This window comes from Halichoerus grypus, chromosome 11 (assembly GCF_964656455.1).
Source record: "Halichoerus grypus chromosome 11, mHalGry1.hap1.1, whole genome shotgun sequence".
NCBI classification, from domain to species: domain Eukaryota; kingdom Metazoa; phylum Chordata; class Mammalia; order Carnivora; family Phocidae; genus Halichoerus; species Halichoerus grypus.
The window spans coordinates 2,299,568-2,324,090 of NC_135722.1; the positions used below are offsets into that span (position 1 = coordinate 2,299,568).

General features: G+C 65.9%; 2 protein-coding genes across 4 annotated transcripts; one reads left to right on the forward strand and one right to left on the reverse strand.

Annotated features, from left to right (window-relative positions):
• Positions 1-312: 312 nt before the first annotated feature.
• On the forward strand, positions 313-19,609 carry SLC67A1 (solute carrier family 67 member 1). Of its 3 annotated transcripts, none has more exons than XM_036067790.2 (10): positions 313-598; positions 3,336-3,433; positions 4,177-4,337; positions 4,635-4,767; positions 12,218-12,336; positions 13,494-13,601; positions 14,276-14,376; positions 17,057-17,158; positions 17,353-17,473; positions 19,377-19,609. In XM_036067790.2, the coding sequence occupies exons 1-10, from the start codon at positions 455-457 to the stop codon at positions 19,562-19,564; spliced, it is 1,275 nt and encodes a 424-aa protein (XP_035923683.1). In that variant the 5' UTR covers positions 313-454; the 3' UTR covers positions 19,565-19,609. The 3 variants fall into 3 exon arrangements, 2 of the variants coding, with proteins under 2 accessions (XP_035923683.1, XP_077913751.1); XR_013442247.1 differs by lacking the exons at positions 17,353-17,473; positions 19,377-19,609 and adding exons at positions 14,462-14,668; positions 14,859-15,022 and having other exon boundaries at positions 356-598; positions 17,057-17,159; XM_078057625.1 differs by lacking the exon at positions 17,057-17,158 and having other exon boundaries at positions 362-598.
• Positions 19,610-21,737: 2,128 nt separating this feature from the next.
• On the reverse strand, positions 21,738-22,739 carry PHLDA2 (pleckstrin homology like domain family A member 2). The gene is made up of 2 exons (XM_036067789.2): positions 22,269-22,739; positions 21,738-22,057 (listed from the first exon to the last, which is right to left on the reverse strand). Exon 1 carries the CDS (start codon positions 22,673-22,675, stop codon positions 22,280-22,282), a length of 396 nt encoding a protein of 131 aa, XP_035923682.1. The 5' UTR covers positions 22,676-22,739; the 3' UTR covers positions 21,738-22,057; positions 22,269-22,279.
• Positions 22,740-24,523: the final 1,784 nt, after the last annotated feature.

A 24,523-nucleotide genomic window follows, 5' to 3' on the forward strand; every position in this document is an offset into this window, starting at 1 on the left:
AGACACCTACCTGAGCTGCAGTCAGCAACCATCTGGGCCTCTAAAACGGGGCTTCCCTCTTAAAATGGGGTGCTGGTGCCTCCCTGTGTAAGGCACAGGGGGAACGGAGCCTGGCCCACACTAGGGGGCACGTCTCTGTGTCACGTTCCCCAGGAGCTGTGTGCCCACAGACCCAGAGCTGTCGCTGGCGGACGGGAAGGGCCGCCTGCCACGTTCTCCGAGGGCGAGAGTGGCCTAAGGTCACGTAGCAGGTGGCTGGAAGCCCAGCTGGGGGTCCTGCAGCTCTGGCCTCTCCCACAGGCCCTCTCTTCGACGACAGGCCAGGCCAGGCACTGCCCGCTTCCTGCCCCGTGACTCAGCACCCTCGCCCAGCACAACACGACTTTTGCCCCCTGCCCGCTGTGCCGGCCTCCTGCTTGGATCCGTCCAGGCTCTCCTGCCACACCTGTCTGGGATGCGGGGAGCCGGAGCCCCTGGGGGCCAGGGTCAGCACTCCGGCAAGATGGGCACGCTGGGCCATCCCCGACTCATCCTACTCACCTACCTGCTGGTTGCCCTGGAGCTCACCTGCCTCTTCATGCGGTTCTCCATCATGCCGGTGAGTACCCTCCCCCGGGCGGCCAGCCGCCCGCATGCCCCACTGTCCCTCTCTTCTTCCATCGTGCAATGGCAGGGGCCGGGGGTGGGGGCCCAGGGCTGCCCAGGCCCCTCGTCGGGGAACCCGGGGACTGTGCCTTCTGGGCCCTCCATCAGCACTTTCTGCGCTCTGGTGCACGGCAGCCCCGGGGAGGGGCCGTAGGGAGCCACCTTCACTGTGACGCAGCCCTTCTGGTGGCAGTGCCCCTCCCCCTGGCTGGCCTGGCTCCGTCCCTTCCACCCCACCAGGACCGTTGCCCTATTGATCCACCGCCCCAACACCTGCTCGGCTCCTGTCCTTCCTGCGCTCAGGCCTCTGCTTCGGCCTCTTCCACAGGGAGCCCTCCCTCCCAACACCTGCCCAGACCCTAGAACCTCTTCCCCTCCATCCAGGTCCCGCTGGGTCAGTCCTCCTGCAGGTTGGCATGCCCCACACCCTGTTCCATGATATTAAATTATTTCTGTCTCCCCGTGAGGGCGGGGCTGGCCCCATCTCCTCCCCGCTGCCTCCCCCGGGCTGGAACTCTGCCCGGTGATAGGCCGTTGGCTAAGCGGCCATGGTCAGCGCTCGGTGCCCGCCCACCTGCTGTCCGCAGAGCCCGCCTTTGCCCTCCTGCCGGTTCCTTCAGCAGACCCCCGTGGAGCTGGCCTGGCTGTGGAGGTCCCAGAGGGCCTTTCCCGTCTGGTCTGGGTGGGGCCATGGCACAGCAGCCGGCCACTTTTTAAAGTTCCCCAGGGGATTGTCATGAGCAGTCCATGCCAGGGGATCCGGGTGCGAGGGGCCGCTGACTCCCTTCCTTAGCAGCCAGGGGGCTGGGCAGACACCTCGCCATCCCATCGTGAAATGGGTCACAACGTCCCTCCCTGGGAGGGTCGGTGCAGGGAGTGATGAGTGAATGGCTGAAGGCAGAGCACGTGTGGAACATACTGTTCTGCAAATGCTCACCGAGCACCTATTACGTGCATCCTGTTCTCAGAACCTGGAATACAGCAGGCTCGGAGCACACAGTCCTTAGACCGTGCCATGTGTGAGAAGGCGTGCTGCAGGGGCTGGGAGTGCCCACCGACGGGGGCAGGAAAGCCTCCCCCAGAAGGCAAGCTTAAAGGAAAAAGAGCAAGCCTGGCTGGTGCAAAGGCCCTGGGGCAGTAGTGAGAACAGTGCAGCTAGAGAGGAGTGAGCAGAGAGGAGAAGGAGGTAAGGCCCCAGAAAGGCTGCGAGGACTCCAGGAGGGTGCTGGCCATGGGGAAGGCAGGAAGCCGCTGGCTTTGAGGTCTGTGGTGAAGGTTGAGCCCAAGAGTTGCCGATGGATTGGATGTGACTGTACAAGAGGAGTGGTCAGGGACGACTCTGAGGATTTGCACCTGAACCCTTGCAAGGGCGGAGGCATCAGCCATGGAGCAGAGGTCTTTGGGGTGGGAGGGGAGGATGAGGCAGGTTTGAGTGCGAGGAGAAGGTGGGGTACAGTGGGCGGGGAGAGTGTGGACTCATTAGGGGAACGTGCGATGATCGTCCAGTCAAGTGCGCCAGCAGGAGAGACCAGACAGCAGGGCTTCAGGCTTCTCCAGTGGGGCTCAGCGCCCCCAGCCCCCTGCCCCACCCCATGCCAGGAGGAGGGGAGATTGCCCAGTGCCCTGGGATTGCAGCTGCCCTGGGGAAGGGGGTGTGCAGGTGAGAAAGAAGGCAGGCGGGAGGGATGCCCTTGACTGAGCTTAGGGAGAGTACAGGGTGTGGGGTCGGGCATGAGGCGTAGTTGTTTCCTGGGGTTGCCATAACAAAGCACCAAACTCGGGCGGCTTAGAGCCACAGAAGTTTGCTTCTCACAGACTGGAGGCCACAAGTCCGAATCCCGGGGTCTCAGGCCTCCCCCTGAAGCCCGCAGGGGACGGTCCTTCCTGCCTCTTCCAGCTTCTGCTCGTCCCAGGCACCACATATTCCAGTGTCTGCCCCAACTGTCCGCTGACACGGCTGTCCTGCTGCGTGGGGCCGTGTCCGAAATTCCCCTCCGTATAAAGACACCAAACCCACCCTGATGACCTTCCTTGAACTCGGTTCCCTCGGTAAAGACTCTATCTCCAAATAAGGTCACATTCCGAATACTGAGCATTAGGATTTTGTGGGGGGGACCCAATTCAACCCATTACAGGGGGGAATCACTGGAGGGAGGGGCCAGGAACTCAGAGGCCAGGGTGGGGGATATTGAAGTCAGAGGATTAGAGCGGGCTAATCTGGGGTCCCCAGGACTCCTCCCGTTCTCTGGAGAGACATTCGTCACGGCCTTTACCTTCCCCAGGGTGGCACCTGCAGAGGCTGGGAGCCCCCAAGAGCAGGCATGGGTCCTGCTGGGAAATGGGCCACCTTCTGGAGGTCATCAGGGCATTTGGGGACCATCTCTTGCTGGCCTGGAAGATGCTACAGTCCACCAGGCAGCTTCGAATGGGCGAGGTGTGCCCTGCAGAGGGGAAGGAGGGCCGGCAGCCGCCGTCGTTGACCACTGGGCCCGGTGAAACTTGTCCAGAGGCCCCAATGGGCTCCTTGCTATAAGTAGCCGAGCTCCAGGCCTGAGGGCCCCTCCCGGGCACACCGCAGCGTGGTCAGAGGGCTTCCCTTCCCCCCAGTTCAGGGCTACCTCTCCCACTCCCGACCCACTGCACACCCCGGACTCCCTGACCCTTCCCGTGGGCCCCTCCTGTGTTTGCAGTACCTGACCCGGCGGCTGGGCCTGGATTCTGTGGCCTTCGGCTACCTGCAGACGGCCTTTGGCGTGCTTCAGCTGCTGGGCGGGCCAGTGTTTGGCAGGTACCAGGGGGCAGGGATGTTCAGTGGGGGAGGCACTGGGCTCAGGCGGGGGCACTGGGCTCAGGGACAGGGCAGCAGACATCCTCCCGCAAACCCTGAGGAGGCCAGATCAACGTGGCAGGATCTTTAGGGTAACTGCGCAGAAAAGGGGCTCCAGAGACAGGAAAGTCAGACAGCAGGGGCTCTGGGGGGGTTTCCTGGGGCTGCTTGGGGGTGGGTGGAGAAAGGGCTGGAGCCTGGGAGACACTTTTTTTGTTTTTAAGATTTTATTTATTTATTTGTTTAAAGAAAGAGCACAGGCAAGCAGGGGGAGGGGCAGAGGGAGAGGCAGGCTCCCCACTGAGCAGGGAGCCTGACCCAGGGCTAGATCCCGGGGATCCGGAGATCATGGCCTGAGCCGCTTGCGGGACTGAGCCCCCCAGGTGCCCCTGGGAGACACTTACTGTACTACTCATAGACCCTGCTCCATTGGGACCCCACAAGGTATTCTCGAAGGGAGTGCGGATGCCCCGCTCGGTCAGACCCCCCGCAGGTCGCTGCAAGCTGCCGCAGTGGAAGCACGGGGAAGCTGAGACCCCCAGAGGGGCCCTCGCCCCGACCATCCCGCACCCAGGCCTCCCTCGTCGGCCATGAGGGGATCCCTGTGGCCTAGCAACCCGGCAGCCCCACGGGGTGGGTGTCAGGGGCAGAGGAGAGAGGACCCTGCCTGGTATCCGTGGGGCTCACAGCTTGGGGCCCCCCAGGTTTGCCGACCAGCGCGGGGCGCGGGCCGCGTTCACGCTCAGCTTCCTGGCGTCCTCCGCCTTCTACCTGATCCTGGCGGCCGCCTGCAGCCCGGCCCTGCCCGGCGTGGCCTTGCTCTATGTCTCGCCCTTGCCTGCGGCACTCATGCACGGGCTGCCAGGTAGGGCCAGGTAGGGCCAGGTAGGGCCCCTGCAGGAGGACAAGGTGGGGGGGGCACGTTGGGGGAGCCTGGGCCCAGGGCACGACCTGAGGGAGGTGGGGGTGGCCAGAGCCAGAGGGTGGGATGGTCACCCTCTGGGTGCCAGTTTGGGCCCGAGAGCAGGACTGGGGTGGGGGGTGTGTGACACGGGAACGTGGCCTGGGGAGCAAGTGGGGGAGGGGCGGGTGGGGGCGTGGCCTGGGCCGCAAGGTGCTCCGCAAGGGGGCCGTCCCGCTCAGCCCCCCGCTCCGCCCTCAGCCGCTCAGATGGTCATCACCGACCTGTCTGCGCCCGAGGAGCGGCCGGCGGCCCTGGGCCGGCTGGGCCTGTGCTTCGGGGTCGGCATGATCTTCGGCTCGCTGCTCGGCGGGACCCTGAGCGCCGCGTGCGGGTGAGTGGCAGAGGCGGGAACCCGGCCCCGGGGGGGGTGGTGGTGGCGGGGGCCGGGAGGCAGGGTGGGGGTGCTGGTCAGGAAGGCTGAAGTCGGGCCTCGGTTTCTCCATCTGCTCGTTGAGCAGCTTGGGTCAGGTGAAGGAAGATCCGTCCGGCCCCACGCTGTGGGCGGGGCTAGTGGTGGGCGGGGCTGGCCGTGGGCGGGGCCGGGGCAGGAGCACGTCTGCAGGCCCCCACCCCACCCCGCGGCAGCCACCTGGCACCTTCCGCACGCGCCGCAGCCCCGCAGGGTGCGCTCCAGGACAAGAGCGGGCGCAGGGCCCCCCCGCCCCGTGCCTTGGCCCCAGGAGGTCCCAGCTAGGGGCACGCGCGGCCGTCAGGGGTCCCATCGATATCAGGCTGGACCTAGAGAAACCCGAGGCAGGCCCTGGAGGCGGGGTGCCGGCATGACCCATGGGCACCATGTGGCCCTGGGCTGGGGACCCTGGGGGTTTGGTAACCACAGAACCATCTGTACCAGCGGCCCCAGCGTGCGGCCTGGGAGAAGAGCATAACCTTGGACCCAGAGACACCTAGCCCTGGAGAGGCCCCGCCGGGCTAGGGAGGGGCACCTCGTTTCCGCTGCTGGGCGACCAGCGCCCCACCCTGTTCCTCCTCTCCTCTCCCAGGGCCCCAACACCCACTCAAAATCGGCTTCTTTCATAGGAGCGGACCTTGCCCCTTGCCTTCATTCAAACCCAAGTCTTTGCTGTCGGTCTGGAAGGTGGGTGCCCAGCTGTGGGTGGAGGCCCTGTGCCAGCTGGTGACCCAACGTCCCTGTGCAAGCCTGGGAGCTGCCCTGGGACTCCACTCAGGGGAGGAGTCAGTCTGGCGTGTGACTCACGCGCGTGCACACACTCGTACATGCACGCGCACGCGGGTACCTCGGTTGACCCTGCCAGGCCTCCTGATCTTGAATGACCCTGTGCGACAGACCCCAGCAGCAGTAGAAGCGACCGGGTGATGGCTGATCCCCAGGCACTGGGGAACAGGAGGGAGGGTGGCCTTGTTATACCAGCTCCCAGTGTGGAGGGAGGTCCTTGTCCCCACCCCCCCACCTGCAGTATTTTCATCAGAGCCTGGCTTGTGGATGTCTGTGTCTACCGAGCTCCTCAGGCAGGAGGCTGGAGTGGGAAAGGCGGGGCTCCATTCGTCTGTTTCCTCACCGGTATTTATTGAACAGCTACTAAGTGCCCTCGATTCCAGGCTCTGGGATACGGTGGCCAATAGGACAGGCCAAGTCCTCGGATAAAGTGAAAATGATATGTATTTCTATTATGTCGGGATGAGCCGCATGGGGTGAAAAGTAATACAGTGGGATCGAGGGCAGATGGACAGGTGGTCACCAGGGCCTCACCCAAAGGAGGTGAGTGGGGAGGCAGGAGGACGACTGGGAAAGCAAAGACCCAGCAAATGCAAAGGCCCTGAGGTTGGGGGAGCGAGGAGGCCGGTGTGGCTGGAGTGGGGGAGCGGGGAGGGGATGGAGGGGAGGTGCACAGGGGGGCCAGGCCATGGAGCCCTGGGCAGGTGTGAGCAGGAACGGGGTGTGACCTGGCTAATGTGTGGAGAACGTGGGAGCGAGGGCCACTGTGAGGAGACCAGTGAGGTGGCTCTTGTACCAGTCCAGGCAGAAGAGGGGCGCAGCTGGACCGGCGGTGGCAGTGGGGGGAGAGGGCAGAGGGCAGGGTCGGCCTTGGTTTTGCCGACGGGTGGGTTGCGGGTGCGAGCCCAGGGCCGTGCCTGGACTCTGGACCTCGCCCTGAGCGAGCCATGAACCTTGCTGAGATCTGAGCAATCCTTGGGGCCAGTGGGACTTGGGTCTCCATTGGGCTGACCCTGGTGCCCAGTAAGCAGTCAAGGCAGCTATGGATGGAGAGGGGGTGTGTCCTCACCTGGGTGGTTTTTAAGCCCTAGGACCTGGTTCAGGTCGAGCCCCAAGCCCTGAGCCCCAACCTGGCACTTCATATTAGAAGCGGGGGTTAAGGAGGTGGCACAGTGAGGACATGAAGGGAAGGAGATCCAGGAGAACATTCCAGAAGCCACGGGGCACGTGGGTCACGGCAGGGAGGGCCCCGCCGCACTGACAGGGTGGCAGTGACCGCGGGTTCTGCCTGCACGTGAGCCGCTGGGGTGGTGGGAGCAAGAGAAAGAGGGCCTCAGTCTCCCCAGGAAGGACAGAAAGAGGGTTGGGAGCGTGTAAGTGGGGGCCAGGGTGCGAAGAGGGGACAGGAGAGGGAGAGGCGGGGCAGGGAGGAGCCCCCCCATGCTGCCCCACCCCCCTGGACTCTCAACAGCCCAGGGGCTGCGGGGCACCTACGGTCACCTGGACAGGTGCTCTCACCTGTGAACTGGGCCCACCTGCACGGCTCCGAGGTGTGCGGGCTGTCCAGAACCTTCCTCCGCCAGCCCCACCCATGTCCGCTGTTGCCATCACTTTCCTTTCCCTCCATCCCAGCTGCTGGCCCAGAAGACACCACTCACTGCCCTCTTCCCCGAGCAGCCCCCAAGATTGCCTGCACCCCTGCCCTTACCTTCCAGAACAATCCGTTCTCTTCCCTGCCTTCTTTCATCCCAAGATATAAGGTGCTTGATAGCCTGTGTATTTCCTTTGATGGGTGGGAAAACTGAGGTCCCCAGGAGAGTGAGTCTCCCCCATGGAGCTCCAGGTTCCCCGTCCAAGGCCCAGGGGAAGTGGGCTCCAGGACCCCAGTGCCCCAAGGCAAGGGCCAATGCCCTGTCTCCCAGTCCTCCTGGGGCAAGGGCCACCTCGCGCCTTCCTTCCCTTTCCTCGATGGAAACCAAGGCACATTGTGAGGGCTCCCTGGCCGCCACCTTCCTGCCCAACCCACCTCCTGTGACCCCTCCCCCGAAAGGCCTCAGCCATGCCTCCCACCTCCGGGGAGCAGGGGGCGGAGAGAGGAAGTGGCCTTGGCAGCCTCAGGGTGTGGGAAGGGCACTGGTTTAACTGGTTTGGGCTCAGCCCGGAGCTCCAGCTGGGAGGCCTGGCTCCCCACTCAGGGCCTGGGGGGGCGGCGCTCTGTGACTCATGGCCCTGAGTTAGGTCCCAGGGGAGCGGGTCCAGGGATTCCTGGAAAGGGGGGAGCCCCAGGACTGACTGTTGGACTTAGTGCGGGCAGGCCCCCCACTCGCTGAGTGCGGACAGGCTGTTGTACTCACAGTCTCGGGTACAGCGGGGGCTCGGTCCCCTGCAAGGGCTCGGGATTTGGGCAGATGCCCACGAGGATAGCAGTTCACGGAGGCTGGGGAGGATTTGCACCGGGCAGGGCAGCCTGCAGCTACAGACCCTGGAGGTCAGGCCACCCGATGCGTCAGTGTCACCGGCAGCCCTCCTGGGCACTGGCTGGCCGGTGAGTGGCTCTGCTCTGGCGGCGTGAGCTTTGCCCGGTGGGCCCTCGGTGACTCAGAGGGAATTTACGACACCCCTTATCTCCCTGAGGACTTGGGATTTTATCTCAGCCTCCGGTCTGGCCGGGGAAGGGGAAGGCCTTATCCTGCTGGCAGAGGGTTTCCACCCCAGTGACAGGGTGACACCCCTGCTTCCTCTGGAAGTTAATGAGTAAACACTTGGGCTGCCCTGAATGACAGAGACAGGAGGGACTCGTGGGTCAGCCAGGCGGCCTGCTCCCCTCGGTGCTCACGATGGCTCACCGAGGCTCTCCCCACCACAGGACCCGGCAGAAGGACCCTGGGTGTCCCGGGCACAGGGAAGTGCACAGACAGGGCCCCGCTGGCTGAGAGTAAGCTCAGCTTAGACCTGAGAGGCGAGGGAGAAGTCAGCTGTTGAAGGTGGGCTGCGATGGACAGTGTTCCAGGCAGAGAGAAAGCCTGTGCAAAGGCCCTGGGGCAGGAAGGAACTCGGGGCATGCTTGGAGGCCTGTGTGGTTGGAAATGGAGGGATCAGGCGCTCAGGGAACGCGGAGGGCTGGAAAGGGTCAGGCTAGACGAGGCTTCTCAGCTTTTTTTCTGGCACCTGGAAGGCAGAGGGAGGCTGAATCTGGAGCGGCCCCACAGGACTTCTGTTTTCAGATATTGTTGATTCGGCAGCGCTGGGTGACTTCTGCACCCCAGGCCCCAGGCTGACATCCAGTGAGTCTGGTGACTTTTGCAGCCAGGTGTCACGTGAAGCTGGGTCCCAGCTGACCGCAGCCTGTCCTCCAGGTTGGATGGGAGAGGGGTGTGCCACCCAGGAGGCCCTGAGCCCCCCAGGGCCAGGGGAGCCTCAGAGCAGGGCGAGGGCAGCCCTGGCTGGTTTCGTGAGTACTGTCACCTTGTGGTCGGACCGGGTCGGTAGAGGGGACAAAAGCACAGGGTGGGCAGGCAGGGTGGGCAGACGGCCCAGCCCACCTCCCTCCTGACAATGTCTTATTGGCAAATGGCGGGCCCTCGAGCTGAGGAGGCAAGGCCGGCCATCTGCAGCCCGGACCGATCGACCAGCGCTGGTGACCAGCCGTGACCAGCCCCCTGGGAACCCGTGCAGCCGTTGGGGGTGGGGACAAGGTGTCCGGGAGGCTGGCCCCCAGGGAGTCCGGCCCTCATTTGCATCTAAGGAGAGGAGGTCACCCAGCAAGGTCGCTGCAGAGAAGGGCAAAAGGACAAAGAGACTTGGGTGCCCGGAGTCTTGCCCAGAGCCCCTTCGTGGCCTCCATCCCTCCGGCCTCCTGTCCGTCCATTCAACCGAAAACAAAAGGGGTGGGTGGACAAAGACACGCTGGACGTTGCCTGCCTGCCGTCGTGGTCGACACTCAATTTGTAGCTCAGCTCCAACGAGCCAACAGCAACAGGGCACGGCCATCCCACGGGGTCCCGCACAAAGGAGGCGGGAGGCCCCGGGCGGCGGGGGAGCTGCCTCTGCCCCGTGCTCAGGGGCGCACTGACCCGAAGGTCCCTGGGGAGGGGCGCCGAGCTGTGTCCTGGAGGACAGAGCAGTGCCCGGTGGGGGCACCGAGCCAGAGAGCACCCAGGCCGAGGAGACGGCCCTCCGTGCAGGGGCGGGGGGCGGAGGGGCTGAGCTGGCCCGCCGTTCCCTTGCCTTCTGCTCGCCCCTCTGGCATTTGTCCTGGGGAAGTTGGAGGGGGTGTGAGGGCGGAAGGACACCCCCCATGTCCCCTGGGAAGCTGCGGTCCCCCACCCCCCACCGGGTCCCCCAGGGTCCCCATGCTCCCTTCGGTTTACCAGCCTTCATGCAAGGGGTGGGTGAGATGCCACAAGAAGGGGCCTGGCTCCTTGCCACCACCCGGCCCTCGCTTGTCACCAGCCTCCCGAAATAGCCATCTAAGTGGCCGCCTCTGCTCCTGCGAATTTCCGGGGCATCTGGCGAAGAAAGCAGGTTCTGTCCCTGCCCGCCAGGCCCCAAGCAGTGACGCGCGAGTCCTGAAGAAAGGGCCCTTCTCTCTGGCCGGGTGTCCCTGCCCGCGTCACAGATCAGTCCCTGCCAGCCCGAGGAGGGGGCTCCAGCCTGGGCCGGCCTCGGTCCTCCGCAGGGGACTGAGCGCTGGCCTCTGAGCCTCTGACCTGTGGGTCCGTGGAAATGCCCGTTTGTTTGGAAGCCTGGTGGCCAGGAAGCCCGAATATCCACCATCGCGGGCAGTGGGGGTCGGCGGGGGCGGCCAGAGATGGGCCAGTGGGGGAGGGGAGGGGAGGGCCAGCAACTGTCAGCTCTACAGCGACCACCTGTGTGAGCCTGGGCAGGGCCTGGCCGGAGATACAGGGGGCTGACCCCACTGACCCCCTGGCCCCATGTGGAACAAGGCCTCTCCTACCTGTGTCTCCCGTAGGAGCTCTGTGTGCGTGCGTGCGTGTGCACATACGTGAGCTGTGCGGGGGAGGGGCAGGGGAAGTGTGTTCTTGGCACCCCGCGGAGGGCCAAGGCACCTTGCGTCTATGCCCTGAGGCCCCGAGCAGGGCAGATCTGGGGGCTCTGGTGAGGTTGGGTCAGGATGTGTGCCTGCAAACAGCTCACACGTGTGTCCCACGGTCTGGTGTTCCCTGGGGTCTTGGCGCAGGGTGCCCCCCAGGCCCTCTTGTCCTCAAGGCCAGGTACTGGCCATCGGACGGAGCGGGCCCTCTCAGAGGACGCAGTGCCAGGGGCGGAGTGCCAGGGGCTCTCGGAGAAAGGCTCTTGCAGGATGTATAGGAGTTTCCTCTGCGGCTGACGGGAAGGGCTTTGCGGCCCCGTGCCAGCCTGGAAAGTCAGAGCGGGGCCTGGCTCGGTACGAAGTTTCCATTCCTTCTTGTGTCCCCCCTCCACCCCCAGGAGGGTGCCAGGCTGGCCTCCAAGAGAAATGGTAACGGTCGGAAGGGCCCATGTTGTCAGGTGACACGGCCGGCCTGGCCGCCTGCCCTTCCAGGGGGTCAGGGGCTGAGTTTCCGTGCAGTGACTCACGGCGGGGACGGATGTTCTCAGATGCCAAAGCTGAAGGGCCCGCCTGAGTCTGGGTCCCTGGTGGCGTCCTGAGCGTGGCGTCCGAAGCCCCTCCCAAGCGCAGCGTGCCCACCCTGCAGGAAGAGGGGGCGTGGTGGCTGGGGGCTCCTGAGGCCTACGGAGCAGGAAGGGACAGAGGCCTCACAAGGCTGAGTGGGGGTCCCGTGGTGGAGCCAGGAGGCAAACCCAGGCCCCCTGCACCCCTGCCCCTTGGCCTCCTGGTGCCCCGGCCCCAGGCCGCCTGGCATGTAGTTCCCCATCAGCCCAAAGGGCCAGATACGTGGCACCCAAAGGCACCGCCGAGCCGTCCCCCCCCCCCCCAGGAGGTCCCTCCAGTCCCAACAGAGGGACGAGGACTGATCTGGGGACAGGACCCTGCTTCTGGGAACCTCAGTTTGCACCTCTGTCAAATGGGCAGGACCCGTGGCCGGCCCACTTCTGCCAGGGCTGTGCAGGGGGCTCCTCCACGTGGGAAGACCCGGCCTGGAGCTGAGTCCTGAGTCCCCAGATGTGGGCCGCCCCTGCCCTGGCTGCGAGCAGCGGGTGCACGCACACACACACGCACGTGTGCACACACACACGCACGCACATGCACCAGGCCCGTCCTCTGGGGGCCTTCCCGCCCCTCGGCAGTCTGGGAGCCGACCATCCCTGGGAGACTCCGCCCCAGCCCTCCAGGGCTCAGCTTGCGGCTCCCACCACTGCCCCCCCTCGGAGACCCGGGACCCACGTGCCGTGGATGCCAGAGGCTGCGGCTGCAGCGTGAGCGTCGGGCATGGTGACAGCTTCATCCGCTCCTTCATCCCATCACCTAATGAGCCCCAGGTCACAGGCTGTGGGGATGTGGCTGGTGGGGTTTGAGCTGTTCTCAGCGGTCGAGACCTAAGTAAGCGTGGCTAAAGGGGCCCGTGGGGAGATCCCACACCTAGGGACCCAAGTCCTGTGTGACCATCACTCTCCCCTCCAGGCTTCGATGTCCAGCCGCCGTGGCTCTTGTGGCCAATCTCGTGGCAGCCGTCCTCAGCTTCACCTGCATCCCCATCAGCACTAAAGGAGTTAGCACCCATGCCCAGGCTGCCCCTCCAGGTGAGCCCCGCCAGGTATGCCCCTCCAGGTGAGCCCCGCCAGGTACGCCCCTCCAGGTACACCCCTCCAGGTGAGCCTCACCAGGTGAGCCCCACCAGGTACACCCCTCCAGGTGAGCCCCACCAGGTATGCCCCACCAGGTACCCACCTCCAGACATTCCCCTCCAGGTACACCCCTCCAGGTGAGCCTCACCAGGTGAGCCCCACCAGGTACACTCCTCCAGGTGAGCCCCACCAGGTATGCCCCACCAGGTACCCACCTCCAGACATTCCCCTCTAGGTACACCCCTCCAGGTGAGCCCCTCCAGGTACACCCCTCCAGGTGAGCCCCACCAGGTGAGCCCCACCAGGTATGCCCCACCAGGTACCCACCTCCAGACATTCCCCTCCAGATACAGCCCTCCAGGTGAGCCCCACCAGGTACACCCCTCCAGGTGAGCCCCTCCAGGTGAGCCCCACCAGGTACACCGTGCCTGGATGCTGGGCCGGCATGAGGCATGAGCCCTCCGCTACACCAGCCAGTGCCCCGGACCTCCCTTCAGGGAGTCAGCCAAGACCAGGACATACCAAAGAGTCCACGGGGGCTTCCTACCCGCTGAGGCGGGTGTGCTCCAGGCAACAGGCATGCGGGGCCGGGGGTAGAATTTAGGGGCCACTCGCGCCCTCTTTCCCTCCGTGAGCCGCTCTGGAGTGCCGGGCGTCTCTGGGCGGCCGACACCATCGGAGCTGAGCCGGGTGCAGTCTGGAGGGGAGGAAAGCATGGGGGGCTCAGAGAGACTGAGGCTGGAGGCAGGGGAGATGTTAGGGGGAGGCCCGGGGAGGATGGGAGGGACCACGGGGTAGGGTTAGCCAGGATCCTGAGTCCCAAAGTGGCAGGCGCCCTGGTGCGCAGCAGTGCGGTTCTGGGGGAGCACCAGGTGGGGGGCAGAGCGGTGCCACAAGGGAAGGTCAGGGCTCCACAGAGGGGCCAGCAGAGGACCCCATGCCTCTGTGCCCAGTGCCTGAGAGGTCAGGAGGGAGGACGTGCCTACGAGGGACAGAGGAAGAGCCAAATACAGGCGGACCCCAGGAGAGCCCGACAGAGGGGGAGGGGACCAGGCCGGGGAGCTGGGGAGTGGGCCATCCGGTGGTCTGAGCGGCCTCTCCGGGTCCCCCAGGGGGAGCCCAGGCCAGCGTGTTCGACCTGAAGGCCATCAGCCGCCTGCTGCTGAGGCCCGGCGTCCTGCCCGTGTTCCTCGTCAAGGTGGTGTCCGGCTTCCCCTCAGGTGAGTCTCAGAGCCTGGGGCGGACCCCTTCCTCCGCCCCGTGTCCCGTGCTCCACGCCCTCCCCGTGCCATCGCCTGTCACGTGGGCCCCGGAGAAGGAGATGGCCCCTGGGTCACGCTGAGCGGCTGCACGGGTGAGGAGGGGGAGGAACGGCGAAGCAGGGCCCCCCCACCTCCCACACCATCCTCAGCGCCCTGCCCCGGGGTTTCCGAGCCCCACTCTGGGGTCCTCTAACTGGGGGGCAGCACAGAGACCAAATTAATGAGGTGTTGTGCTGGCACGAAAGGGTTCATCTCTCGACCCCAGAAAGTGAGAACTTTCTGGGGTCCACCCTTGCAAAAGTGAAGGTTCTGGGGTCGGGTCCGTGGGGGTGAAGGCAGATGCAGGGGGCTGCCCGGACAGGCCCCCACCAGCTGTCCCAGATCCAGGTCAGCTCTTTGGGGTCACGGGGATGGGACCCGAGTGGCTGACTTCAGTAAAAGGGGCCTCTGGGGACCACCAGTGGGTCTGGGGTCACATCCTCCCACATTGTCAGCCCTGGGGCCCCCCACCTCCCCGGGAAAGCCGTCGGTCACTGTGGCCGGACCAGGGCTCCCAGCCCGGCTGACAGGGGAGGCGGGCCCTACGGCCAGGGGCTTGGGGTGACCAGGCAGCCCCTCCTCCCCTCTCCCAGGACTCTTCATGGTCATGTTCTCCATCATTTCCATGGACTTCTTCCAGCTGGACGCTGCCCAGGCTGGCTACCTCATGTCCTTCTTCGGGGTTCTCCAGATGGTGAGTGGCTGCCCAGTGCTCAAGGCATGTCTTGGGTGGGTAGGGGTCTTTGGATGCAACAGACCTCGCAGCCTGCCTGCCTCAGTTTCTCCACAGCGCTGACAGCTTCCGGCTGCCCTCCCGCCTCGCAGGGTGCACGCTCCCCCTCACAGGCAGGCCTGTCCGCCTCTCCCTGCTCGAGGCTCCCACTGATGGGCCTGCATCCTGTGGACCTGAGTCCTGTGCGCACACCCCTCGGCCTGGGGGGCTTGTCTGAGAGGGGAGGAAGGAGGCTAGCACCCCGTGGAGGCTGGTGAGCCCTTGGCCTCCCGTCTGGAAGCATGTCGAGGGTCCGTGGTCCACCCAGTGTGCATCTGGGCGCCCCACGGTGGACGGGACGGGGCAGGAGGAGCGCCCAGTGGTGGGGCGCGTGGCAAGGCTGCCTGCCCACGAGCAGGCAAGTTCCCCAAGCTCTCAGAGTCTCCGTCTCCTTGTCCATCCAGTGGGGCGGAGCACTGCGACTTGTGGGGGTGATGATGTGGCCAAGCACTCAGAGCAGGCCGGCCACCTCGGGAAGCCCCACCCAAGTGACAGTCACCCTCTGCCCTTGTGAGATGCCTCGAGCCTGGGAACTGCGCGTCAGGAGGCGCCCGAGGCGCGTGTCCAGGTGGGACAGGTGTCCGGTGCACCCGCTCCCAGGCCCCGCTCCTCCTGGGCATCCGCACCAGGCCCTGGGGCGGTGGGGACAGGTGGGGACGTGCTACCGCCACCCTGGACGGCTGCCCGACAGCCGGAGTGCGGGAGGGGCTATTCTGGGACCGTCTGGGGTGGGGGGGAAGGTAGCCCTGGACCTCTCCGGAAGCACGTGACATTCCCGGCACCTCCGGGCCATCTGCTCCCCACGCCCCTGGGCCCAGGACCGGTCGGGACCCTGGGGCTAAAATAGCAGCTCCTGGGGCTGCTCCGCGCGGGCAGCAGGGAGGGCCGGCCTGGTGGGGAAGCAAGCGACAGACACAAAATAATAGCAGGGACAGCACCAGAGTTGGGGGCCCCTGGTGCCCCGTTCTAAATGGCTGCCCCCGGGGGGCCAGGCCTGTGCGTCGGCTCAAGGAGGCAGACCCCCAAACCCTCGGGGACAGATGAGGAGCCTGGTGGTGACCCCGCCTGAGACGGGCCTGGGGCTCCAGCACCTGCAAGGATGGTGGCCGACCCCCTGGGGCAACTGGGGCTCCGGCTGCGTCTGGAAGCTCTGCGGGCAGAGGTGGGGTTTGTGTCTCCAGGGAGAGGCCCGAAGCCCCCTGCGGCAGGCGCATCCCTGCCCCCAGAGCCCGGGGGGCAGTAGGGCTGCTCACAGAGGGTCTGAGCGGCGGCCCCCCTGTAGGCTGAGCCGTGCCTCCGCCTGGCCCCCCACAGCTGGGATCCCACCTGCTGCTTCCTCCACAGACCATTTCCTGCCCCACCCTGAAGTGCGGCGGCTGCGCCTGACCCCAGGGAGACCACGGCAGCCCCCCTCCCCGCTCCCTGGGTGTGGGGGGCACTGGGGTCGGGGGCCGGTGGGGAGTGGCAGCCCAGATGGTCCTAACGTGAGGGGAGGGCGTCGCCGCCCCGGGGGACTTGCAGCCCTCTGTCCCTCGCAGACCCTCCTGCTAGAGCCCCGCTGCGCCTTCGCCGACACCCCAGCGCCACGCCACCACAGTGATGGGGGGCTCCCATCACACGGGGTCAGAGGGGGACGGAGATAAGCCCCCGACCACCTACACATCTGATGTGCCAGGGTGACTAGCACCCCGCAGGAGAATCGGGTCCTCAGAAGGGCAGAGGTGCGAGTTTAGAGGGGGCAGTCAGCCCGGGGCTGGGAGGACTGCAGGTGCAAAGGGCCTGGGGGTGGGGAGCTCACCGGCTGCTGAGCAGGCTGAGGCAGAGCGCTAGGCTCTGAGGACTTGCGCGGGGGGAGGGGTGGTCTGCAGGACCGGAAGGACCCGGATTTACTCAGACTGGGGGGGGGGCTGCGCAGGGGTCCGCGCAGAGGCTGGACGTGGTGTACGAGGCCCCCCAGCTCTGGGCGCTGTTAGAGAGAGGTGCACAGAACGCGGGGGCTTCAGGTGGCCCGCGTTACCCCTGGGGCAGGTGTGAGCCGACAGACCTGTTGGTTAACTTCTGGTTCCCTGTAGTAACCTGAGCCACGGGAGTTTAGGATTTTTTAAGTGAACAGGGAAACTGAGGCATAACAGCACCACGCCAGGGTTTTGGTCGGGGTGTCTGTATGAACGCGGAGGCCGGATTCACCCTCCGGTGCTGCTGAGAGGCCCCCAGCTGTGCCGCACTGAGGGGCTTGCCCCGTAGACCTTCCTCCACAGAAACAAGCAAACAAAGAAATGTAAGAGAAAGCAAGTCTGAAAGTAGGACTTTTTTAAGGACATCTATGGTTCCGGTTTGAAGCAGTTTTGTTAGGTTGGTTTTGGAGGGGCCCACCGGCCCGCTGAGCGGCTGCGCGAGCGGAGGGGTGCCTGCTGAGGGGCCCAGGCCGGCCCATCCCCCAGGGCCCTTGCTGCTCACACGCAGACTTCGGGACCCACTCTTCTACTCTGACCTGGTGGCTGCTAGGGTTGGGAGGGGACCCCAAGGGAGGTCCCCAGCTGCGGGGGCGCCCCCGGTCCAGACCCCTCTCACCACCGCCCCCCCCCCGCCCCCGTCTCCCCAGGTCATTCAGGGCCTGGTAATCGGGCGGCTGAGCAGCCACTTCTCGGAGGGGGCCCTGCTCCGGACCAGCGTGCTGGGCTTCATTGTGGTGGGACTGGCCATGGTGAGCATTTGCCTCTGGGCTGTCCCCCACTCCGGCCGGGGACCCGTGCCCGTCCCCCGACCCTCTGCACGTGCCCAGCATGCATTTGAGCCCCTCACCCCCACCCAGGGCCACCCTCCGTGGGACTTTGGGGACAGGCCCTTCCACCCTGGTCCTGTGAGGCCCCCAATTGCCATGCCTCCCTGCCCTGCCAGGCCCCGATGTCCAGCATCTTCCACTTCTGCCTCCTGATGCCGGGCCTGGTCTTCAGCCTGTGTGCCCTCAACGTGGTCACCGACAGCATGCTGACCAAGGCTGTCTCGGCCTCAGACACGGGTGAGAGCCGCATCCCCAGGAGCCAGGGAGGGGCGGGCCCTGGGGAGCCCCAGGCCTCCTCTCTGGAAAGCTTTCTGGGCAGTTTCAGATGGAGCAGCCCCCCGATTTCAGGCTGGGTCTGCCCCGATGCCGTGAGTGTTGAGTGGGGTGGGTGGCCTGGGGTCTGAGTGAGTGGGGTAGGGGTTGGGGGCCGCAAGATGGCTCGGGTGAGAATTCGCCACCTGGCTGGGTCGGGCCTGGCGGATGGGAAGAGGGCTTCCTGGAGGTGGTGTCTGGCTTGGCTCTGAAGCATGGGCAGGATTTCACTAAAAAGGAGGATGGAAAGATGCCATTCCAGGCATCCCAGCTGGACAGAGGTGTGGAGGGATGTGTGGGACTGAAAGTCTCCTGCAGAGGCCAGTTAGGAAGACGGCCCAGTGGGGCCAAGCGTGGTCAGCACAGGAAGGGGCTTGCCTGCGAGGCTGGGAGGAGGCAGGAGCCGGTCTTCCGTTCCCTCCCCGGCACCCGGTGCGGGGTGTGTGCTTCCTGAGTGAGAGAATGAAGGCACGAAGCCCCAGCCACCCCCACCTGGTGGGACACAGGTGTCCCCAGACAGGGATCCCCAGCCCTCACTCTGCACCTAGCTCTCTTTCTTGAGGCCTGAGTCTCCCATCCGGACTCACGTCCCAGGGCTTGACGGTGCTCAGCTGCTGCCCGTTCCCCTGGCTCCTGGCAGGCGTGGTCCCCGCATGGGACAGGCTGAGTTCACGGGCTCCTGTGGCTGCCTGAGGGTGAAGAACCCAGCAGGCTAGGAAGCTCAGGGGGCCTGGCCGACCCTCACTCCATCCACCCCTCTGTCCGGAAGGGACAGAGTGAGGTCTAGAGGCCCGGATGGGAACGAGGTGGCTGATGGGTGGCCGGCCGGGCCTGGAGGGTGTCCTGGAGTAGTGGGCTGGCACCCAGGAGAGGCCAGGAGGAGGCAGGGGAACGAAGTGCGGAGAGATGGGGCCAGGGCCCTGCAGGGAGGAGGGCGGAGCACACCCCAGCCACTGGGGCCACACGGAGCCTGAGCCCCAGGCACCACCCCTCAGCTCGGAAGGAGCCAGGAGCTGGTTCCCAGCACCAGCCTGGGAACCCGAGACCACAGAGGGGGCGGTAATTGCTCCCCGGTGTCTGCAGGGCGTGTGGGCGATGGGAGAAGCCGCTCTTAAATTTCCCCCACGCCAGGTCCTGAGCCCAGGTGGGGCCTCCCCAGGCCATCCCAGCTGGCCCAGCGGGGAGATGGGAGGGAACCGGGGCTCTGAGCCCCAGGAGCCCGGGACCCTCTGGGCACATGTCTTGTTGACAATACCCACACGCACGCACACCCACACAGGGCACAGCTGGGGCGTGGTGACAGGGGCGTCAGGTAGCCGGGGGCGCAGGCAGCGAGGTGAGCCTGGGAAGTGGGTGCAGAGAGGCAGGTGGGTGGCCCCTCTCCAGCCCTGTGGGGGGCACTCTCCCATCCATATGAAGGCAGTGGGGGCTGTGGGGGTGATCCTGGGGGTGTCAGCCCCACGCCCACCCTCCCCAGTTCCCGGCCCCGCTGGGATGCCATCTCCCGGTAGGCCTAGGAGGGCAGGGCCTGGCCCGTGACCTGTGGCTCCAGTCCCAGGCCCCTCCTGTGCTGCTCGGGAACTTTCTGAGGCAGGGCACAGGCTCTGCCCCGCATCTGAGAAGTGCCAGTGCGGCCCCTGCCCGGCTGGGTGGTCCGAAAGGAGCAGACCCACACGTCTGGGTGGAGGGAGCCAGGGGAGCAGAAGCGGGACGGGGTGGGGTGGAGGGCAGGGGAGGCCTCGGCTGTGTCCGGGGAGTGGGTGGCCAGGGCAGTGGTGCCGAGGGACCTGGCTGAGCCTGACTTGCCCGCCACGCCCCTGCCCCTCAGGCACCATGCTGGGCCTCTGCGCCTCCGTGCAGCCCTTGACTCGCACCCTGGGGCCCACGGTGGGCGGCCTCCTGTACCGCAGCTTCGGGGTCCCTGTCTTCGGCCACGTGCAGTTTGCCACCAACGTCCTTGTCCTCCTGGCGCTCTGGAGACAGCCTCTGGCCCAGAAGCCGGACAAAATCTGGTGACCACGGTCCCAGGGCACAGACCAGCAATAAATTCCTCCAGCCTGATTTCTGCAAAGTCCCGTGGGTTGAACAGGGAACCTGAGGGTGAGCGACGGAGGGATGGAGAGGCTGGAGAGCTTCCTGGAGGAGGGGGCCGGCTGCGGGGCCCCAGGGCTCCGGAGAGAGCAGTCACCCGAGCTGTCCTGGTGCGGTGGGCCCTGCCCCCTGGAGTGCACTGCGGGGGGGGCCAGTCAGAAGCCCCCCTCCCCTGCCACCACCCTCACCCAGACAGCGCTGCTCAAACCCCCAGAGACGGGAGCTTTCTGCCCACCCCCAGTCCGCCACCGCTTGGCCTCGGGGCTAAGCACACTGCCCATTCGCCCTTGTCAGTCACCCCACGTGAACGGAAACTGCTTGTTTTCGAAGATGAGGAGTTCAAGGCTTGGAAAGAGGTCTAGGAAACCAGCCCCCGCTCCCTGGTGGGAAGCCCGGTGGGTGGAGCCAGGCAGCAAGTCATGAGAACTGGGGAGCACCGTCCCTCCTCCTCCCTCACCTCCCCACCCCGCTCTAGGGAGAGGGGCACCAGGCAAGGGAGGCCAGCATGACCAGGACAGAGAGAACAATCCCAGCAGGGGGGGCAGGTGACCCTGAAACCATGAAGGTCACCCATCCCCCCAAAACCCTCCCACCCACCCCCCAGCACACAGGCTGCCTGGAAAACAGGCTATTACAACTCGGGACCCCCAACACCAGAATTCCATTGTCCCGACCAGAGGGGCCGCAGAGAGCGGAGGTCTGTCAACCCTCCTGGCCCAAGAGCTCAGACCAGACCAGCTTCTGTGTGAACCCCACCAGGAATGGGGCTCTCACCCTTTGTCCCCCTGAAGGTCTGGGCAGGATGGGGGTGCATCTGGGGCCCGTGCAGGCCCTGGGGCCACTCTCTCTCCACTCCTCTGGAGGAACCCCCTCCCCAACCACAAGTAGTGTTCAGGAGAAAATTCCTTGCAAGGAATGGTTTCTTTTTTTTTTTTTTTTTTTTTAAGATTTTGTTTATTTGACACAGAAAGAGAAAGAGAGAGAGAGAGCACGAGCAGGGGGAGCGGCAGGCAGAGGGAGAGGGAGAAGCAGACTCCCTGCCAAGCAGGAAGCCCGTTGTGGGGCTCGATCCCAAGACCCTGGGATCATGACCCAAGCCGAAGGCAGACGCTGAAGGGACTGAGCCGCCCAGGCGCCCCGCAAGGAATGGTTTCCTCTGGCTTCCCAGCAAAGGGGCAGCCCCTCCCCAGTCAGCCCTGGGACCCAGCAAGGAGGCCCATAGGGCTCCCCTGGGTCCAGTGTGAGTGACAGACATCAGGGCCCAATTTTGGTCCTTCACTCCCCACGTCACTGCCTCCCATATGTGGCATTCTTTCCGCCAGAAAGGTCCCCGAAATGAAGTTTCCCTCAACAGGCCGAGAACAATGTCCTATTCTTCTGTCCTCTGGCTTGCTCATCACCAGTGGACCTTCCGGCTGGAGGAACACACCTCCCGAGTCCTCCCCACGGGGCAGCCCTGGACACAGTGTCTCAGCCCAGCCCAGAGGCGGCCGGGCAGGGAGGGCGGAAGCTGCCGGCCATCGGGAACGGCCGGGCCTCCCCTCACCCGCCCAGAAGCACCGCCGCCCTACCGGTCCCACACGGCGGGTGCCGGATCGCCTGAAGCTGCCGCGGCCCCGCCATGGGGTGGGGTGGGGTCAAGGGGAGCACGGCGCGGCAGGCACCCAGAGGGCTGAGGGCTTCCGGCCGGAGGGCTGCTGGACAGGTGGCGTGTGGGTGGTGGGGGCCGCTGGGGTCGCCCCGGGCAGGAGCAGCTCGGCGGAGGAGGGGCACTGACCTCAATGAGGCAGTTGGTGAGCGACCTCCCTGAGCAAGCACTGGCCCCGTCCTTCCGTCCTTCCGTCCTTCCGTCCTTCCGAGGCACACCCAGGAGCAGAAGTCAGCCGGGGCCAAACCTCGGGGCACTTCCCAGCCTCGGGAGAGGCTGCTTGGCAAGGCGGGTGTGAACAGGGCCCAGCGGATGACGCCGCGCTCATTCAGAGTGCTTTCCCCTTGCCCTTCAGACGCCAGGGTGGCGGCTCTCCCCACCCCCACCCCTACACCCACTGAAAGGGCCGCCAACCCGCCCCGCAGGAAGCTCACCGCACCACGCCTGGGCTGGTAGAAAAGGGAACAGATCAAGCAGTTTATTTGGAATGAACACATTGATGCAAAAAGGAAATATTAAGACAGACGGTTCCATGACAACCATCAAAATAAATACATAGATAGTCTGATAATTTAAGGCGCCCGCTCAGCGGGCCGAGGCTCTGTGGCTCCTCATGGGAAGATCCTTCTGCGTGGGTCAGGGACACGGCTCCCGGCCTTTGTCCTCACTGTGGTCAGCGGGTGGGCGGCCCGCCCAGGTTTCCCCCGCAGTCCCCGGGGTTCCTGCCGGCGCGGCCCCGCGTCGGGCCCGACTCGTCCAGTGCGCGGCTCCTGTGGGGGAGGAGGAGGCGGTTAGGGAGCGGGGCCTCAGCCCGGGACCGAGCGGGTCCGGGTCGGGCCCAGTGGGTCCCCCAGGGCCCCGACGCGGCCGGAGCCAGCCCGACGGCTCCGGCCGCGCGCCCAGACACGCCGCGGTCGCGCGTCTCCTTCTCGACGGTGTCCCCGCGACGGGGCAGAGCACCCCCCGACGGCCGGCACTCACCGCGGCGGCGCTCAGGGCGCGCGGGCCGGCCAGGGCTCCGGGGGCGCGGCGGGCGCGGCGCGCTCCTGGCGGCTGCGGAAGTCCTGCAGGGCGCGGCGGTTCTGGAAGTCGATGAGCGCCAGCGTGATGGCCGCGTTCCAGCAGCTCTCGCCCGCGCAGCGGAAGTCGATCTCCTTGCGGTCGGTGGTGACGATGGTGAAGTAGACGTACTTGCCGGTGCGCTCCACGCAGTCCACCTTGAGGATGGAGTGGAAGCGCAGCTCCTTGGGGCGCGCGCCGGGGCCGGCGGGGAACAGGCGCAGGCGGTCGGGGGTGAGCACGCCGCGCTTCTTCTTCCACAGCTGGAACAGGCTGTCGCTGCGCTTCTCCAGCTCGCCCTCGCGCAACACCTCGCCGGGCGTCTTCATGTCGCAGGTAGCGCGCTCGGGCGGCGGCGGCGCGGGCGATGCGCCCAGGCGGACCCGGCGCCGCCTTTATGCGGCCCCGCCTGCGCTCGGTCCCGCCCCCGCCGCGCCCCCTCGAGACCACGCCCCTCTTCCCCGCCCCCTTGCCCGAGACCACGCCCCCGCCCGCCCGCGGCCGCCGGAGGTCTCCCGCTCCGCTCCTGGACCTCCCGTGGGGTGACTCGCGGTCCCCACCCCGCCCCGGACGCCGGCCCCGCGGAGGAATGCGCTGCGGCCGGCCCTGCCCGCGGTGACTCACGGCCGGGAAGCTCCGGGAAGCGCAGGGGGACGGGGTCGGCCCCGGGCGGGGAGTCGGCGGGGCCGGGACCCCCACCGTCCAGGCGCCCCAGCAGCTAGTCCTGGCGCTCCAGGGCTCGCGGCCGATCCCACGCCTTGAGGACCCTTCCCGTGGAGACCCTCCGATGGCCCTGCCCAGTCGGCCTGCTCTCCCACCTTCACCCCCGCGGGCCGCCCGTGGCAGGACCTTCCGTCCTCCCCCCACCCCCTCCGCGCCCAGGCCGACACCGAGAGCAGGTGCTGCGAGCCTGCTTTCTATTCTGTGAAATGGGGACAGTAACACTTTTGTTAGATTACAGAACATATGGAAAGTGCTAGAACAGCACCCCTCGGCGCTCAGTAAATGTGAGGGAGCTCCCTCCCTTCCTGAGGGCCTGTCCTTCCTGCGCCCTCTTGACGGCTGGCAGGGGGCGACCCCCAGCGCCTGCACAGCCCAGTGGGGAAGGCCCTGTGGGTGCGGAAAGCTCCTTGCTGGGGCTGGAGGGTCAGCCTGGAGAGGGCGGAGGGGGCAGCTGAGTCATGCCTTCCAGCCGGGCGGACAGGCTTTTTACTTACTCTCTTCCTTTAAAGGGTTTATAGGAGCAGGAGTGATGGCTGGCTCCTCCCTGGTTCCCAGGGGTGGGGGTGGGGGTGGAGTCGCAGAAGGGGTCTCTGGCGGCCAGGGCCTCTCCAGGACACCCACTTTCCAACACCCCCACCTAGCTGTGACCCTGGGAAAGGACTGCAAACAGAACAGGAAGGGCCTGAGTCCCCTGGCGGGCAGGGACACGCTTGCAGGGCAGGTGCAAAGGGAAAGGCAGGTCCCTGGTTCAAAAAGTTTTCCCGCTGGTGAGAGCAGAGCGCAGGACCAAGCGCAGCACCGAGTCGGGGCAGGTCCGTGAAGCCGGCCCTGGAGCTGAACTGACCCTGCCCCAGCCGCCCCTGCTGCGCCGCCTCGGGAAGTCCCTAACCTCTCAGGGTAGTCCAGAGCCCCGGCCCTTCAGGGTCACCAGCTCGGACAAGGGGCTTGGGCTAGGACCCCGAGGAGAGGAGCCCTGCCTGCCCTCAGGAAGGGGGCGCTGAGGGCCATGGGGCCAAGAGGACAGCTCGAAGGCCGCCAAGGGGAGGGAGTGGTGCCCACGGAGCTGCCCAGCGAGGCCCATCCCTGAGGGGTGCTCTTCTCAGCCCCATTTCACAGATGGAGAAGTGAGGCCTTAGGGAAGAGGGGACCTGCTGGAAGGGATGGGGGGGAAGCAGAGACAGGCTTGAGGTGCTACAGGAACAGACTGAGTGGGAGGAAGGGGATGTGGGGGGGCTCCAAAACCAGCAGAGGCCCAGTGAGGTGATGTGAGGCCGCCTCTCCTTGCCTCCCACTGGCCAGGCCTCTCTGGGCAGCGTTGGAGGGTCAGTGACCTGGGGGGTGCTCTGACAGGTGGGTGTCAGAGGGAACTGGGAGGACAGGTCATAAGGGGTGGAGAGCCCTGGCCCCCTCCCTGGGAGGGAGACCCCGGAGCAGGGCAGCCTGAGTGGGGATCC

Excerpts from the sequence above, each read along its gene's own strand:
- SLC67A1 (XM_036067790.2), top strand. The coding sequence starts at position 455 with ATGCGGGGAGCCGGAGCCCCTGGGGGCCAGGGTCAGCACTCCGGCAAG. Across the intron at positions 4,338-4,634 it reads ACTCATGCACGGGCTGCCAG|CCGCTCAGATGGTCATCACC; the intron begins GTAGGGCCAGGT and ends CTCCGCCCTCAG. Across the intron at positions 12,337-13,493 it reads TGCCCAGGCTGCCCCTCCAG|GGGGAGCCCAGGCCAGCGTG; the intron begins GTGAGCCCCGCC and ends CGGGTCCCCCAG.
- PHLDA2 (XM_036067789.2), bottom strand. The coding sequence starts at position 22,675 with ATGAAGACGCCCGGCGAGGTGTTGCGCGAGGGCGAGCTGGAGAAGCGC.